At 44.9% G+C, this 16,623-nt stretch overlaps 2 protein-coding genes across 3 annotated transcripts in view; one reads left to right on the top strand and one right to left on the bottom strand.

The window, feature by feature from the left end:
- The window catches only part of ABCA4 (ATP binding cassette subfamily A member 4), a 118,107-nt gene extending 108,586 nt beyond the window's left edge, over positions 1-9,521 (top strand). The window contains exons 44-49 of the mRNA XM_089780536.1: positions 1,412-1,553; positions 2,196-2,330; positions 5,590-5,693; positions 5,783-5,875; positions 6,753-7,002; positions 7,982-9,521. Of these exons, the coding sequence (XP_089636662.1) occupies positions 1,412-1,553; positions 2,196-2,330; positions 5,590-5,693; positions 5,783-5,875; positions 6,753-7,002; positions 7,982-8,104 (847 nt within the window). The 3' untranslated portion in view covers positions 8,105-9,521. The remainder of the gene's footprint in view (positions 1-1,411; positions 1,554-2,195; positions 2,331-5,589; positions 5,694-5,782; positions 5,876-6,752; positions 7,003-7,981) is intronic.
- Positions 9,522-9,978: 457 nt separating this feature from the next.
- Positions 9,979-16,623, bottom strand: part of LOC102459125 (very-long-chain enoyl-CoA reductase-like) — a 56,056-nt gene continuing 49,411 nt past the window's right edge. For both annotated transcript variants that reach the window (XM_006114146.5, XM_075936562.2), the window contains exons 10-13: positions 14,020-14,077; positions 12,353-12,441; positions 10,742-10,787; positions 9,979-10,651 (exon numbers count right to left, since the gene is read on the bottom strand). In XM_006114146.5, coding sequence (XP_006114208.3) covers positions 10,524-10,651; positions 10,742-10,787; positions 12,353-12,441; positions 14,020-14,077 — 321 coding nt within the window. In that variant the 3' untranslated portion in view covers positions 9,979-10,523. The remainder of the gene's footprint in view (positions 10,652-10,741; positions 10,788-12,352; positions 12,442-14,019; positions 14,078-16,623) is intronic.

The following is a 16,623-nucleotide window of genomic DNA, read 5'->3' as shown; positions in this document are numbered from 1 at the left end:
CACCAATACCAGTTAATTAGAATAAAAAGAAAACTTTTATTCTCAAAACAAAACTACTGTCACAAGCATAGTAAATTGGCTAAGTGGTAAAGGGCCACAATTTGATCTATATACTCAGGGAAAGTCCCTGGGCTGTCATCCTTAGTTACAAAAAAAAGAGTAAAGCAATTAACCAGCTCAGATATAATTTCCAAACCTGCAAACAAGGAAAACAATAAACCCTGATGGACTATCTAAACTTTTCCCTAGTTATATATATAATATATGGAGATATACCTATTTCATAGAGCTGGAAGGGACCTTGCAAGGTCATTGAGTCCAGTCCCCTGCCCTCATGACAGGACTAAGTACTATCCTTGACAGATTTGCCCCAGATCCTTAAGTGGCCCCCTCAAGAATTGAACTCACAACACTGGGTTTAGCAGGCCAATGCTCAAACCACTGAACTATCCCTCCCCCCTTACATATATCAAGAAGTTTGTTCTCAGAGAGAGAATCCTCTCCTATCTCCCTCAATGCCTGGGAGAAACTGCTCTGATCTCAAACAGAGAAAAAAAAACCTTTTCCAGTCTGAAATTCCTACCCGCTTTGTTATTGGCTGATTGCCTGAACCTCCCCAGCCGACCCCTTTGCTAGGTACCTGAGTTAACCCCTTAGAAACTGGTTGTTGATCAGCACTCCTGAACATGACGGGCCCATATCTGACTATTTCAGGCTGTGTTGCTTAAATTGCATTAGGTTGACACTGTTTATGGACATTTCATGATCTAGCGGTTTCTTTCACTGTGCTGTAGAGGTCTGTCTTTCTGTGTGGAATGCCGTAGCTCTTTATGAATGTTTGATGTTGAATGCTTCAGCCCATAGTATGTTGCAGACAGTAACTTACAAATAGCATAGCCTGACAGTAACTCTGGCCACAAGAAAGTATCTGTTTTATTTCACTTCTCCCTCCATTTCCTCCCTACCCAGAGGCAATGTCAGCATTGTTTCCTACTTACCTATACCCGAGGGAGCACTCTAGATTAAATGGCCTGATTTATTATCTAGAAATAAACACCATTAGCAAACTACAATTTGCTGAGTAGCTGCTTGAGTAGGAACTAACTCTACTTTCCTTAAAGTTACAACATGATTTAATGGCAGCAAAAAAAATGGGGGAGGAAAACTTGCTTTGCGCCTTTAGTAGAGATGAGTAGACCCTATTCACTGCACTCCAGCCATCACACAGCAGAGCACCTGCTGTGCAGCTGGACATTTAGCAGAGTCTCACACTATGAAATTCATTTTGAGGCTGGTTTCACTAATGAAGAAGATGTTGCCCACAGTAGAAAGGTCAGCTATTTCTCTGCCCCAGACCTAGCTATTAGCATTACAATAGTCCACAGACTTTGTTTTTTCTTTCCTTCTCCAGTATATTGACCCACATCTCTGATGTCCATCAAAACATGGGCTACTGCCCACAATTTGATGCTGTTGATGGCCTCCTCACAGGCCGGGAGCACCTCTGTCTTTATGCACGCCTGCGAGGAGTTCCTGCGGAGGAAATCGAGAGGGTAAGAACTGTCTCTTCTTCATCAGCTTTGTTGGTTATGGTATGTTTGATTGGGTCCCTTTAATATCCAGGGCAATAATTTTAAAAGTTGGCTTGACTTTCTGGGCCTTGAAATTCTGAGTGCAGTTTGTCATTGGGAAAGCTAAGTTTATGATTGCACCAGAAATCCAGGCACCTACTCATCCTGGGAATTTGAACTGCACCTGCAAAAGTGAGGGTACAGAAACCAAAACCAGAAACTTGACTAAGGCTTGCTAAAATGTGTTAACCAGTGCTTAAAGCTGGACTGGTGATTTCTCCAAATTACCAATTATCTTGTTCATGTGCGTGTAAGAATGAGTGAGTAAGAGAGAATGAAAAGCAGATTCTAAAGGGAAAAAGGTAGTTAGTTGTGGAGATGGGGAATGTACAGCAGAGGCTGGTTTACAGTATTATTTTCCCCCAGGAAGTAGAATTTCACCCAGCTTCACAAACAGTGGTGCTCACTGGTAGACTTGCCCTAAATCCAGTTCTGAGATGCATGTGCTAAAAGATGAAGTTTTGCTGGGGCTTTACCTAGAAGTGGCATGTGTGTGGCTGTCATCAGCTGCACATGCAGTTCCACATCTGCGGCATGAAAGAAAAATGATTCTCTCTCCCACAGGTTGCCGACTGGGGGATTCAAAAGCTGGGTCTCCAGATGTATGCAGACCAGCTGGCAGGCACATACAGTGGTGGTAACAAGCGCAAACTCTCCACTGCTATTGCCCTGATAGGCTGCCCTCCTCTAGTTCTGCTAGTAAGTGTCACAGCAAAGTAGCTCTGTGATGATGCATTCTGTGTGTTAGCTGATGTAGAGAGGTGCTGAAATTCAATGGCACTCTCAGTAGTTTGATTTCAGTGGGAGGCAGGGATGCTCAACCTCTCATAGGATTGGGCCCTACGTGACTGCCAGAGGAAAACTTCTCAGCACAGATAAGCTTAAGCTAAAGTCTAGGATTCAAACACCTGAATGTTGGGAAAGTTCAAATCTGTGTTGTGTCTGAAAGCCACATCTGCTTTTAATGGAGATTGAACCAGAGAACAACCAGTACTGTCATTATCAGGTATGGCCCATACACAGCTAAACAGCCATCTGATGTACCCAGCAAAACAAAAGTGTGGGTGGAGCATAACTAGTCTTTTCCGTCAGCAGTATTTTTGGAATAAAACATGCAATTAATATTGCAATTGTTCCTTACATTCCGTTCCAGTATGTGACAGTGCCGGGGGTGATGGGTAGCATAGGCCGAATGCTGTGCCTCCCCGAACAGCTTAGCATGGCTCTGCCCATGCTCTGCCCCAGGCCCCCTCCTGCTTGTTCCAGTTCCCTTTCTGCTCTTCTGTTGCCGAGAGGCTAGGGCTGTCAGTCTGGAGCCAGTGTGCAGGGGGATCTGGGGCTGGGCCCACACTGTGCTGCCTATCTGTATGTCACTGGAGGTGCTGGGACTATGCCATCCAGTGCTGGACCTAGGTGCACACGCAGAGGAGCCAGCAAGGGGTTGTGCTCCACAGGAGATGGGGTGGAGGAAAGGGTGAGGTGTGGGGCCTCAGGCAGCTGGGGAAAGGCTGAGCAATAGCCTTCCCCAAGTGCATGTTCACCTCCTGCTCAGTGCCAGGTAAGAAAGGTTGAGTCAGCACATTGGTCACAGCAGCTCCAATCAAGCAAGGCAGACAGGAGCTGATTAAGCAGAGCTGTTCCTAATTGGGGGAGGGGGGGAGGAAGGGAGGCAAGACAGAAAGGCTAATTTAGCCAGTAACCTTTCAAACAGAGCTATATTTTGTTTTTGTCTTTGACCAAAATATTTGGAGATCTTCATCACCCGGAAAAACTATTTGTACCCATATCAGATAGCAGGTATACAGTAGATGACAAACAAATTCTGACTTAATTAAAATAGTTGGTGGAATAAACTGCATCTAGGTTTTTTTCCCCCTCTTGGTTATTCCTTAACAATACAGTTTGTACATTTTGTTGTCACCAAGGGTATGTCTAGACTACATGCCTTTGCTGACAGAGGCATGTAAAATAGGCGACCTGACATAGTCAATGAAGCGGGGATTTAAATATCCCCAGCTTCATTAAAATAAAAGTGGCCGCCGCGCTGTGCTGGCTCAGCTGATTGTCTGCACAGTGCGTGAGTCAAGACACGGATCAGTCGACAAGGGAAGCCTTTGTCGATCACTCCTGTAAACCTCCTTTCACGAGGCATAAGGGAGCAGTCGACAAAGGCGTTCCCTGTCGACCAATCTGCGTCTTGACTCGTGCACTGTGCCAATGATCAGCTGAGCCAGCACAGCGCGGCGGCCATTTTTATTTTAATGAAGCCGGGGATATTTAAATCCCCGCTTCATTGATTATGTCGGGTAGCCTATTTTACATGCCTCTGTCGGTACATGCTGGGGTACTCCAAGACATTATATAGTGACCCATTCTCCATAGTATTTAATGAACTGCTTATTGTCTTTATTAAATTATATTTAAAATTCATTTGGTGCAGGAGGGGGCCCCAGGCTGGGACCGAGGATTAGGGTACAGGAGTGGGAGTGGGGTCTGGGAAGGAGTTTGGGTTCTGACCTGGTGGCGGGTTGGGGTGCAGGAGAGAGTGGGAGATGTACACTCCAGCTAGAAAGCGCTTGCCACAGGTGGCTCTTGGCCAGCAGTGAAGCAGGTCTCAGGCAGACTGCCTGCATGCTGTGGCTCCATCCCACTCCCAGAAGCAGCTGACTGCTGGCCCGTCTCTGTGCACCCCTTGTGAAGAAGGGGGACAGAGGGTCTCCATGTGTTGTCTGCGCCCACAAGCACTGCCCCTGCAGCTCCTGTTGGCCAGGGACAGACCAATGGGAGCTTGAGGATGGTGCTAGGGAGTGGGGGACAGTGCACAGAGCTGCCTCCACTCCACCAGGGGCGCGAAGAAACATGCCAGCAGCCAGCCATTTCCAGGAGCAATGTGGGGTCACGGCATGCAAACGGCCTGCCTGAGCCCAGCTGAGTCACTGGACAGTCAGCGGCCCACCAGGACACAGCCAAAGAGCCGTACGTGGCACTAGTGCTGCAGGTTGCAGACATCCCTATCTTAGGCAGAGCCCACAAATAAACTAGGAAAGGAAGTGGAAAGGACGGAAGCAGGCATCTAGGGGAGGGAGAGATTGTTCCCCCTGGCTCCATAGAGGAGCTGTATGTTACGAATATGGTGGGAATCCACTTGTAAATAGACTGCTGCAGAAGGTGACAGCACAAGGATCTCTGCATAGTTTATAGATGGGGACAGAAACGGGACCTTGGAGGCTGTTCCAGAGTCACACAGGTTTCTGTTTGTTCGGCAGTAATGATTTAAGTCAGATGCAGTCACTGTAAATGTGCGTGCTGTTCGATCACACTTGTGTTTTCATGATGAAAGGGAGCATTGAGTGAGTGCCCTCTAATTACATTGTAGTTTATGCCATTCCATGGCTTTTTACAATCCCTTTGTGTTGTATCTTAAAACATTTTTTTTTAATTCTGTTTTAAAATGTGTTCCCCAAAATCAGTTGCTTTGTTTTATTGTTTGCTGGGCTAAAGTTGACAATGGGAGGAACCTGAGCTGGTATACATGAGTCAGTACCAGCGTACACCAGCCCAGCTGAGGAGATGTGCTCCCTGAGGTTGTTCAAATATCTGTTGCAGGGTTTATGAGCTTGTTCAAAGCTGAGCTTTGCACATTTTGTAGCATGGCTTCTGAATGATCTCTGTCCTGCTTCTCATTGGACTGGCACCTCCATGGTGGTAGAAGTTTTACAAATGCAACCGAGATCAAAAGATAAGACTCCTCAGTAGGTGGCTGATTTTGAACTATTTGCCCTGCTGGATGTAATGCCCTACATCCCTTGCCAATGGCTGTCCCCCTCACTGGGCGCACTGTATTCCTACCTGCAGGTTCCTATTAAAAAGAAAAATTCAGGTTTAAGGAGTTGCAAACTAAAGCCTTGGACATGTGTGTTATCAAAATCTTTGACTATAATGAATATTGTCCCTTCAGGATGAACCCACTACAGGGATGGACCCTCAGTCCCGACGCTTCTTGTGGAACTCTATTGTCAGTGTGCTCAGAGATGGGCGAGCCGTAGTCCTGACCTCTCACAGGTAATGCAGCCCTTGCTTCCTACCATCAGCAATGGAGTCGGGGCTGAAATCCTGCTTTAATCCTGACCCTGTGTTCTCTGTTGTCTCAGCATGGAAGAATGTGAAGCTCTTTGCACCCGTCTGGCCATAATGGTGAAAGGGACCTTCAAATGCCTCGGCACTATTCAGCATTTAAAATACAAGTAAGTTGGATATTTGTACCCTGTGCTGTTAAAGAATTGTCTGGAGATTATGGGGATGCTCAGGATACACCACAACCTGTACTTCATGTGGAGTACACGTTTCAAAGAGTCTGTGATTATGCAGCCTTCCAGGTGTTGAACACAGGTCTAGCTCCTATGTTGGTTGTTAAAAATAATTCAGTGCCCATCCTATGAAGGCACCTGTTTAATAAAAAAGACCATTCAGTTAGGCCCCTTCATCTCACCTGAGTATATTACAGACCAATACTTGAGAATACATGGGAATCCTTCAGCTTCTGAGGAAGCTCAGTAGCGCTAGCTCTAGGGTATTCTACTTCATACGTTTCTGCAGAAATGACCCATAACCCTTGTTGGAGGGGGAGACACAATTTAAAGGTCAGGGGGACGTGACCTCCCCATGCATTACTTCTAGACCATTTTCCATACCTGCTTCAAGTGGGCACCACCTTGCCTCCTTCCCATTTTACTTCTCCCATTGCCTCCCTACTGTGGGCATGATGCAGGCCTGAGCAGGGATAACTACAACCGTGGGTGAGAAAGGGATGGGACTCGGAGGGCTTCCCTGTGCCCCTTCTGATGGAGCTGAACTGCCAGCCCCAACTCTTCCCTTCTCCAGGTGCCTTCCAGCAGGGCTCAATGGGAGTGCTAGGGGCTACCAGGTCCTTTCCCAGCTGCATCCTCTCAGCTACATGAAGCCCAACTCCCACAGTGGCAGAGATTGGGGAAGGGGATGTGACACCAATGTGTTGCCTCTTCATTTCTGAGTGTATAGCTAAGTGCTGAGAGCTGATTTCCCCCAGCTGAATAATAAAAACATGTCTTCCTAAAACAACCAAAACCCATGTGTGTTTCTCAGGTTTGGAGACGGCTATATTGTCACCATGAAAATCAAGGCTCCTAAACCTGGGCTGCATCCAGATCCAAGCCCAGCTGAGCATTTCATACAAGTCAATTTCCCAGGCAGTTTACAAAGAGAGAAACACTATAATATGCTGCAGTACCAGATTTGCTCCTCCTCATTGGCCAGGATCTTTCGGTTACTTATCTCCAACAAAGAAAACCTGAATATCGAAGAATATTCAGTCTCACAAACAACATTGGATCAGGTAAATAAGAAAGCAGTAGTCATCCATGAGACAATCTAGCTGGCAAATGTGGGGAAATGGAATGGATCAGGCAAACCCCCCAATAATTTAGGGTTTATATCTGTCTTGAGTGTTAAATCAGCCTTTGATGGACTTTATCTTGCACTCCTCACTCAGACAAAACCTCATGTCAAAGCGCAGCATCAGACCTGTTCATACACTGATGCTCTGAGGCTACCGTGACTGCTGATCCCAGGTGTAGAAGTGCACACAATCTGTTCCATTAGGATCACTCTTGGCTTCTCAGGACAGAAACAGAAGTGGTGGTGGGCAGATCAGACCAAATTCTGCTATTCGGAATGAAACTAGTTGAATATGAAATAGACAGTTTTCTCCTGATTTGTTTTAAAGTGATTTTGATTGCTGTGTGTCAGGAGGCCCTATAGTACCCAATCATCTAATTGCATACATATCCCTTCTCCTCAGAAGGCATTGACTTCTGTACAGGAGTGCTTCTATGCTAAAAGCCGCAACATAGGCCAGTGCTGTTGGCAGTACACACTGTCATTAGAGGGCATCATGCCCACTTGGCGGCCATAGGTCGGTGCTGATGACACCTGCTAGGCTGCTGTCACAGGGGCTGCCAGTGTGTATGCTCCTCACACAATGTGAGTGCTCGTGACCTCTACACCGTGCCTCTAGGGGTACGATATCGTCTCCCTTGCCCACCAGTGTGTGGTGCATGTTCTGTGAGCCTTGCCCTTTCAGCTGACATAAAAGGTGGATTTGGTCTCATTGGAACATGTGTATGTATTCAGTAGAGGATGAGGAAAAATGTGTGAACTCTGCTGATGGGCATTTTTCATTTCTGACCTACCTCAGGGTTCCACTTCACACCTCTTGCCTGCAGAGAAGCTGATGTGGTGCAAGTGGCAAGAGTAGTTCCATTGCCTGGCCTTTGGAGGGAGGGGCTGGTTATATTTCATCTGTTCTCTTGCAGGTATTTGTGAACTTTGCTAAGCAACAAATGGAGGATGAGGAAATTCCATTACACCCTCGTGCTGCTGGAGCCAGTCGAGTGGTGAAGGTGTCTCCAGCTTTTCCTCGACAGACAGGTGAATAGAGCCACCCTGCAGCTGCTAACACTGAAAGCATGTTAACTCACAGATGTGCCATATCAGCTCTATGGAGTCAATGGGCACAGTATTCAAGTAATATTTTGTACCTTTCTGAATACTGTGATCACCAACTAGCAACAAGAAATTTCTTCTGCCTTGGCTTGAGAGAGACATGAGGTACACACTTGAAAGATCAAAGGTGTGAAAGATGCTTGGTTTATAATAGAATCATCTTGTATTATCAAGGATCATTCTATGCCACAAAGAAAAACAACTCTCTCTTCCTTGCTGACATACAAGAAAGCATTAAAGATAGTTTTTCTATGTTAGACCTTTAAGATTTTTTTTAAAGCTGTCCACATTAATTGCGACAAGTAGCATTGGACACCAAACCAGTAAGAGCTGCACCTTAGAAACGGGCATCCGCCTTCTTAAAATGCAAAGGACTTTATCAAGCCAGGACACAAATGTTAAGACAATTCTCATGCTCAAACAGAACATTTGATATTTGAAAAAGCTTGGTGATTTCTGGTAACCAAAGTAAACACATGGCCCTTCATTTCCTAGTTCCAGGGCCTGAGGTAAAAATACCAAAAAGGATTTTTTTTAAAGTATTTGTGCAATGTTCAGTATTTCTGATCTGGCCCAAAGTAGGAAATATTGGCACTCTCACACGAGAAACCTCACATCTTGGTAGTCTGAACTGACATCTTATCACCAGCTGAAGTGAAATGTTCTCTTTGTGCACAGCCCTCACGTCTCAAGCAGGATGTACATATTGCACAGGCCTCCTGTAGACAAGGGAATTTCAGGATATATACAGTCCCCTTTGAAGTCAATGGGAAAAGGGGCAACAGTGGCAGACAGGTTCCCCAGCATTTTTGGAGGATTATATTACTGAACTGTCACACATTTTGATGTTCACCTTTGACACTAATTTTGTATTTAGTTCTTTTGCTGTTTCCCAAACTACCAGAGAATAGCAGACTGAAAAATTATTCATAATGATTTATTGCTTTGATTACTCCAGCAATAATCATTACGTGCTCCTAAGCCCTTCGTCCAGTGGTAGAATGTGTTATGTAATAATGTACTCTGCGGATTTTGTCTTTTTTTTAGCCAGTGAATGTAACATTTTTACATATAAATATAATACAAAGACCATTTTGTTTTGTATTATATTTGTATGTAAACTATGAAACTTCTGCAACCAGCTGTAATACTTCATCATTTGTTGCCATAATTATTTTGACAGTTCAAAACAGGCTTGATTTTATTGCATATTTTATCTTTACAAATAACTGTAAAATTTGTATGCATTATTTCTAGATAAATAAATCCTGAAAAACATTATATATGTTTTCTCTTTGTAGATACATTCTAAAATTGGTTCTTTAAAAAGTCATTGTCAGAATTTGCAGTAGTTTCTTGAATAGATTTACAGAAAACCTTCAAGTTTAAACTGAACTTGTGGAAAAAAGTCATACAGAAAGTTCCATATGTAACTGATTTCTTTTCTCTGCTTAGCAAGCAGGGACAGATCTATCATTTTGAGGACTGTAGGTCAGTGCATTTTCAAGTACATTGTAAACTCTTCAGAGAATACTCACATAAAACCCAAGGTTAAAAGTTCTTTTTGGTATCATAATGACTTGTTTTATGAAAACAGGCCAAATACCACAGCTACAGAAGCTACTCCATCTTCAAAATCTAGTCTACTAGCTGGTGAGAAATTTATTGATAAAGGAGTTTTTCTAACAGAGGATGTTCTCTCCATAATGACTCGTGATTTAAGATTGACTTCTCTAAGTGTGTGTTAAGGCCGACTCAGTCATCCGAGTTATGGCTCACCTCTTTATTCTGAGTACTCCTATTTCTCCCCCTTTGTAACCTCTTCATTTCATCATGAAGCACCTGTCTCCATAGTGCTTTCTCTCCAGCATGGAAAGGCAGCTCATGCATCTCTCTTTGTATAAGCCAACCTGATGCTGACTCCAGAAATCATTGCATGTCCTTTCCACTGTGGTCAATCAGCACTTCTGTGGAATGCTGTTCCACAAGTCGGAGCTTCCTCTTGGCAAGCTTCATAATGATGCACAAAACCAACCAAGTTGGTGTAGGAAGATACAACTGTCACTGTCTGAAAGGATCTAGGCCAACAGGGTAACAGTGAGCCTTAAAGGCCCATGGCTTCCAAGGAAGCAATAAAGTCATGGTGACCAATGCGATTTTATGAAAATTTAGAACTATTAGGGAGATGCAGTTTCCAATTTTGTAGAATTTCCAACAGCAATGGGGATTCAACATGCAGCAGAACCACCCTGATTTCGTTATCTAAATGAATTCTCACTTGCTAGCAGATTTCTCAATAAATGAACCTAGCAGCTTGCCCTTCTGTAGTTCCACTCAAGTAGTTCATTCTTCTTACAATAAGAAAGGAATAATTGCCATCCTAATACTTGGGTAATCCTTGAATTCTCGTACGTAGGTGTAGTGTTTATCCTTTGCCCAAACTGTCATCTGAATGAAGCAAAGCAATGTGAACAATCCCACTACAAAAAAGAAACAATGTCAATGCTAGTAAAACAACATTATCGTGTCCTGAGAACAAACCAGTTGGAAGAAGACAGAATCCTACTCACCTGGGACACACTGAGTCATGATGGTGAAGCTGATCCATGCCCCCACCTGTGATAGGCAAGGAAATTCAAAATGTTTCTAATGGCAGCATTCACGTTGATACCGCTTATCAAAAACATCCCTCATTAATGTTGGTAAACAAACAAAAACAAAAAAATATAGGGTTACCCAAAGCTTTTTCTGGTATCATTTATTTTTAACAAAATCAATGGCGTCCTGTTAATTCCAGAACAAAAGCTCCCCTTTTGTCATCATGGTTATTATATGTTGTGGGTTGGATGTAAGTTTCTTGCTCCAGGGAGGCAAACAGAATTGCCAGGCCCTGGGGCAAGGTGGAGGGGGTTCCATGCTCCCAGAAGGGGTGGGGCCTCCGGTATAGAAGGGACGGGGTGGGAGTAGCTTTCTTGTCACCCAGAGCACGCTGCCTGGGGCTCCAGTGGTGATTTAAAGGGCCCAGAGCTCTAGCCACCATCACTGCTGAGGAGGCGCCACCCCCTCCCTCCCACACACTTTTGAATCACCAGGGCATGGGGCAGTGCCCTCTTGACTCTGTCCACCCCCTCCCCCTTCAGCAAGCCTGCCTTTCTCCCTCATCACCACCTACTTTGTGCTTGTTCCTAAATCAGGGCTTGCAATGGTGACATTCTGCAGCCCTGGGAACAAATTTTTGAATTCCATTTAAAACAACAAAACTCCCCTGAAGACATGATTTTGTATAAATCTGACTTCAGCAGAGTTGTGTGGATTGAGGAGACGCTCACTCGTGTGTACAGGACCTGAACAAGATCTATGCATGGCTCACATCCCATTTAAATCTCAATTTTGAAGGACTAAAGGATGCGAAGGCTTCATGCAGTCTTTCTGCACAGAAGTAAATTTCACTATGGGTACATCAGGATGTCTGCTACGTTCGTCCTAAGCTCCTAATGCAGCTTCCCATTAAGCCCTGCTTAGGGGCTCAAAGCTGCAGCATGGAAAGATCTCTGTCCCCAAGCCTGAAGCTGTCAGGGCCACCAGGAGGAGCCCCTTCCCACTGGTCCCAGCACAGAGATGCTGCAACTAGGGGAAAGGGGCCTAGTCACGCTGTCCCCAACAGGGCGTTACACAGGTACGCCCAATTTGCAACACCCTGCTCCACTAGAGCCCCCCCTCAGCCCTTGAACCCTCCTTCACCCCAAAGCCCACACTCCCAGCCTAGAACCTGTACCCACTCGTGCACCCAGCCTCTCTCCAAACCTGGAGCCCACTCCTGCACCCAATAACCCTCATCCCCAGCCCCTCCCCAGAGCCTGCACCTCCAGCCAGTGCCCTTGCACTGTAACCCTCTGCCCCAGCCTGCACCCCCAGTCAGAGTCCTCACACTCCTGCACCACATACCTCTGTTCTAGCCCCCAGCTCTGTCCCATACTCAGAAAGCCTGGACCCCAATCCTGCCACATGAATTTGTTATATGCACCACTATGAATGTGATGTCACACGTCACCTCCATGTTGCAAGTCACCTCCACACTGGTGCAACTGTAAGAAATGTCGTTTGCTTGCACCACTGGTATAAATTAAGATGTAACCTGCAAATCTTAAATTTCAGTATGGTTTACTTATGAAAATACATACCTCGTATGTATAGTTAGGACAGGATACAAAGAAAAACAGCCACGTGAAAGGATTCTTTGTTGGATAAGGGATCTTACGGATCTTGGATCCTACACATTAAAAGAACCACAAAAAATAAATAAATCACAGAACACTGGCTCACTTCTGGACAATGTCATTTGTTATATAGACAATGACAATCTGCCTATTAGAGAGCTGGCTGGGAGATGGGCAAAATAGATTTGGAAACAGGCACTCCACTGAGCAAGAGGAAGGATTAGGGTGCCTGTGGCAACATTAAAGTCTGCACACAGTATTTGGCAGTACCTAGAAGCATCCTTGGGAAAGATCATTGGCAATGCTGCATGACCAGCCCTAAGTCACTCCGATAGGAAGTGTCTGCACCATTTCCCACACCTCAGACGCGAATGGTGTTTTAAGATTACATTTACACAAAATTGTGGATGCAGTTAGCAAATATCAGCCACAGCCTACACATCCATGACACGAAGAGGGGACAAACATAAGGGTGTTTATGCTTCCAGCCACACACTCACTTTGTGCCCTGGGCAGGAGCCAGGCAAATTACTAGACACTGCTCTCCACAGCACAGCTCCTCCTATCACCGCCAAAAGAACTAGCCAACCCGAATACCCCTTTTGAACCACCAGGGGATAACACAAGTCCATGCCCTTATGGCACAATCTGGCCCTAAATGCTTTTGTTACATATGCAAACTTCCTTTAGGGTCTAATCCTAGGAGGTGCTGAGTACTCTCAATTCCCACTAAGGTTAGCTTGAGAGTGATTAGCCCAGGGGTTGACAATAATTTTACCATGTCTTCTCAGGTCACTCCAAGATTTTGGAAAGTGGTTGAGAGCTGCACTCTTCCATGATATTAATGGAGGAGATGTGAGGTCTGGGATGGTGGTTGGATGCAGAAGGCAGAATGGAGTATGGGAGGGAGTTGGGATGAAGGAGGCAGTTGTGACCTATGGTCAGGGACTGGAGTGCAGGGGTTTGAGATGTGACCAAGTGTAGGGGCAGGTTGTGATCGGGAGGAGGTATGGCTGCAAGAGGGGGCCACAGGGTTTGGATATGCTGAGTGGGGGGGGGGGACACAGAGGGTTGGGGAAGGGAGGAGCTGGGGTGCCAGAGGCAGGCTCTGGTCAGGACACTTGCCAGCCAGCAGCCAAACCTGCCTGCCTAAGGTAAGGCTTGCAGAGCTTAAAACGCTTACCAGCCAGCCTGCCTACCCAGTCATGTGATCGTGTGAATAACTGAGCCGAGGAGAGGAAGCATGGTTCTTCCTGGCTGCCTGTTATTCAAATAGGCAGCTCCCATTGGCCAGTTTCTGGCCATAAACTGGCCAATGGGATTGTGCTGGGGGCCGCTCCTGAAGGTTCCCCTCCTCCCCTCCAGTTTTGAAACAGAAACAGGGCCTGGCATCCACATTTGAGTGGCATGTGGGGCAAACAGGAGAGCCTGCCTGGGGCTCTTCACTGACTCTGCGATCCAGACCCAGTGGCTTGGTGGGCCAGATTTGGCCCACAGGCCATATTTAGCCCAGGCCTGGATTAGCCCCTCACAGGAGGCTTTCTGCACCTTGCAGGATCAGGCCATTCATCTGTATATGTCATTGCTGAAGCACTAATTTAACTGCACAATGGTAGAGAACAAACTTTTACCATGTCTTCTCAGGTCACTTAGTGCAATGTGGATAGAGAAATTTCCAGCTTCACATATCTGCAAGAAACAGCATAAAATATAGTAAAGGAAAGTGCTTCCCTTCTACTTATCATTCCTCTTCCCAATGCTAGCTCCTAAACAAATATTTTTAAAGGACCCTAAGCACCCATTGAAAAATGGACTAAACAATGGGACTAAAAATGTATTTAGATCTTAAAGCTCAAAACAAGATTTCTGACTGACAGTAAGGAGATTTCTGTTCTACTCAGCCTTCCATACACAACAGTCCATAACATATGCTGCTTTGCATTTCTCAGATTGCTCAATATTTTTAAACCAGTCAGGCCAGTCAAATGGTTAAGGAAACACATGCTGGATCCACTTCATTCAGGGGTATGGTGTTAGGGTCTGACCAGAATAGTTCAAATGCATTGCACTTTCTTGGGATTTGGTCCACAACTGCAAGTAGGCAATCTGGATTTCTCAAAATCCCAAGGCATATTTGTGCGGTATAAATACTGATAAGCTGGTCCATAATGCTGTCTGCTCTAAAAATTTCCAGTTATCGCCTTTAAGGTTGGCAGTACCTGTCTCAGGATCAGGCCCAGTATTCAGTTATTCTATGGTCAGGGAACCCTGATGTGCACAGTTGCAACACTCACACTATAGGAACTTTCTATATTTACAAATATACTGGTATTAATACATTTAGCACAGCCACAAACACTACAATTTCATAAGAGACAGGGAGTGTACACCAGTCCTTCAAGAACAACCTGTGTTATAGAATCATAGAATACTAGGATTGGAAGGGACCTCGAGAGGTCATAGAGTCCAGTCCCCAGCCCTCATGACAGGACCAAATACTGTCTAGACCATCCCTGATAGACATTTATCTAACCTACTCTTAAATATCTCCAGAGATGGAGATTCCACCACCTCACTGGGAAATGTATTCCAGTGTCTGACTACCCTGACAGTTAGGAACTTTTTCCTAATGTCCAACCTAAACCTTCCTTGCTGCAGTTTAAGCCCATTGCTTCTTGTTCTATCCTCAGAGGCCAAGATCAACAAATTTTCTCCCTCCTCCTTGTGACACCCTTTTAGATATCTGAAAACTATCATGTCCCCCCTCAATCTTCTCTTTTCTAAACTAAACAAACCCAGTTCATTCAGTCTTCCCTCATAGGTCATGTTCTCTAGATCTTTAATCGTTCTCGTTGCTCTTCTCGGGACCCTCTCCAATTTCTCCACATCTTTCTTGAAATGCGGTGCCCAGAACTGGACACAATACTCCAATTGAGGCCTAACCAGCGCAGAGTAGAGCGGAAGAATGACTTCTCGTGTCTTGCTCACAACACACCTGTTAATGCATCCCAGAATCATATTTGCTTTTTTTGCAACAGCATCACACTGCTGACTCTCATTCAACTTGTGGTCCACTATAATCCCTAGATCCCTTTCTGCCGTACTCCTTCCCAGACAGTCGCTTCCAATTCTGTATGTATGAAACTGATTGTTCCTTCCTAAGTGGAGCACTTTGCATTTGTCTTTATTAAACTTCATCCTGTTTACCTCAGACCATTTCTCCAATTTGTCCAGGTCATTTTGAATTATGACACTATCCTCCAGATTAGTCGCAACCCCTCCCAGCTTGGTATCATCTGCAAACTTAATAAGCGTACTTTCAATGCCAATATCTAAATCATTGATGAAGATATTGAACAGAGCTGGTCTCAAAACAGACCCCTGTGGAACCCCACTTGTTATACCTTACCAGCAGGATTGTGAACCATTAATAACTACTCTGAGTAAGGTTATCCAGCCAGTTATGCACCCACCTTATAATAGCCCCTTCTAAGTTGTATTTACCTAGTTTATTGATAAGAATATCATGCGAGACCATATCAAATGCCTTACTAAAGTCTAGGTATACCACATCCACTGCTTCTCCATTATCCACAAGACTCGTTATCCTATTAAAGAAAGCTATCAGATTGGTTTGACATGATTTGTTCTTTACAAATCCATGCTGGCTGGTCCCTATCACCTTGCCACTGTCCAAGTGTTTACAGATGATTTCCTTAATTACTTGCTTACCAGTGTTAGCCATCATCTTCCTCGTCACCATCACCTTCCCCATAGTCACCAGTGGCCATCATTTTCAGGCACCTCCCACGGACTGCCTCTCCTTTTCCTACGGCCCTTGGGCTGGGATGCTACTTTTATAATATGTTACCCTGACATTATACTGGCATTAAACATAACATGATTGACATTATGATACAGGTTGCAATCAATTCGTTACCATGGGCCTTTTGTGATTGTCCATCACAATTGTTATTTCTGTTCTAGCCAGTTATTTAGTCTGGTCTTAAACAGTTATTTTGGGTTTTTCCAATAATGATGTACCTGCTATATTAGAGGGTATTCTTGGAAAGCCCTATGTCACAAAAGGTTGCTTTATCTAGGTTGAAAGGTCCTGAATACCTGCACATTGTCTTTGCTATCTTGGTGAAAGGTTCCAGGCATGTGTATGCTAGCTTTGCCTTACCTCAACATACAGGATGTGGTCTGTAAATCCCTTGTGTTATAGCCAAGCT

The sequence above is a fragment of the Pelodiscus sinensis genome, chromosome 9 (genome assembly GCF_052426305.1).
Source record: "Pelodiscus sinensis isolate ZL-2025 chromosome 9, ASM5242630v1, whole genome shotgun sequence".
Lineage (NCBI taxonomy): Eukaryota > Metazoa > Chordata > Testudines > Trionychidae > Pelodiscus > Pelodiscus sinensis.
This window is presented reverse-complemented; position numbering and strand designations above follow the sequence as displayed.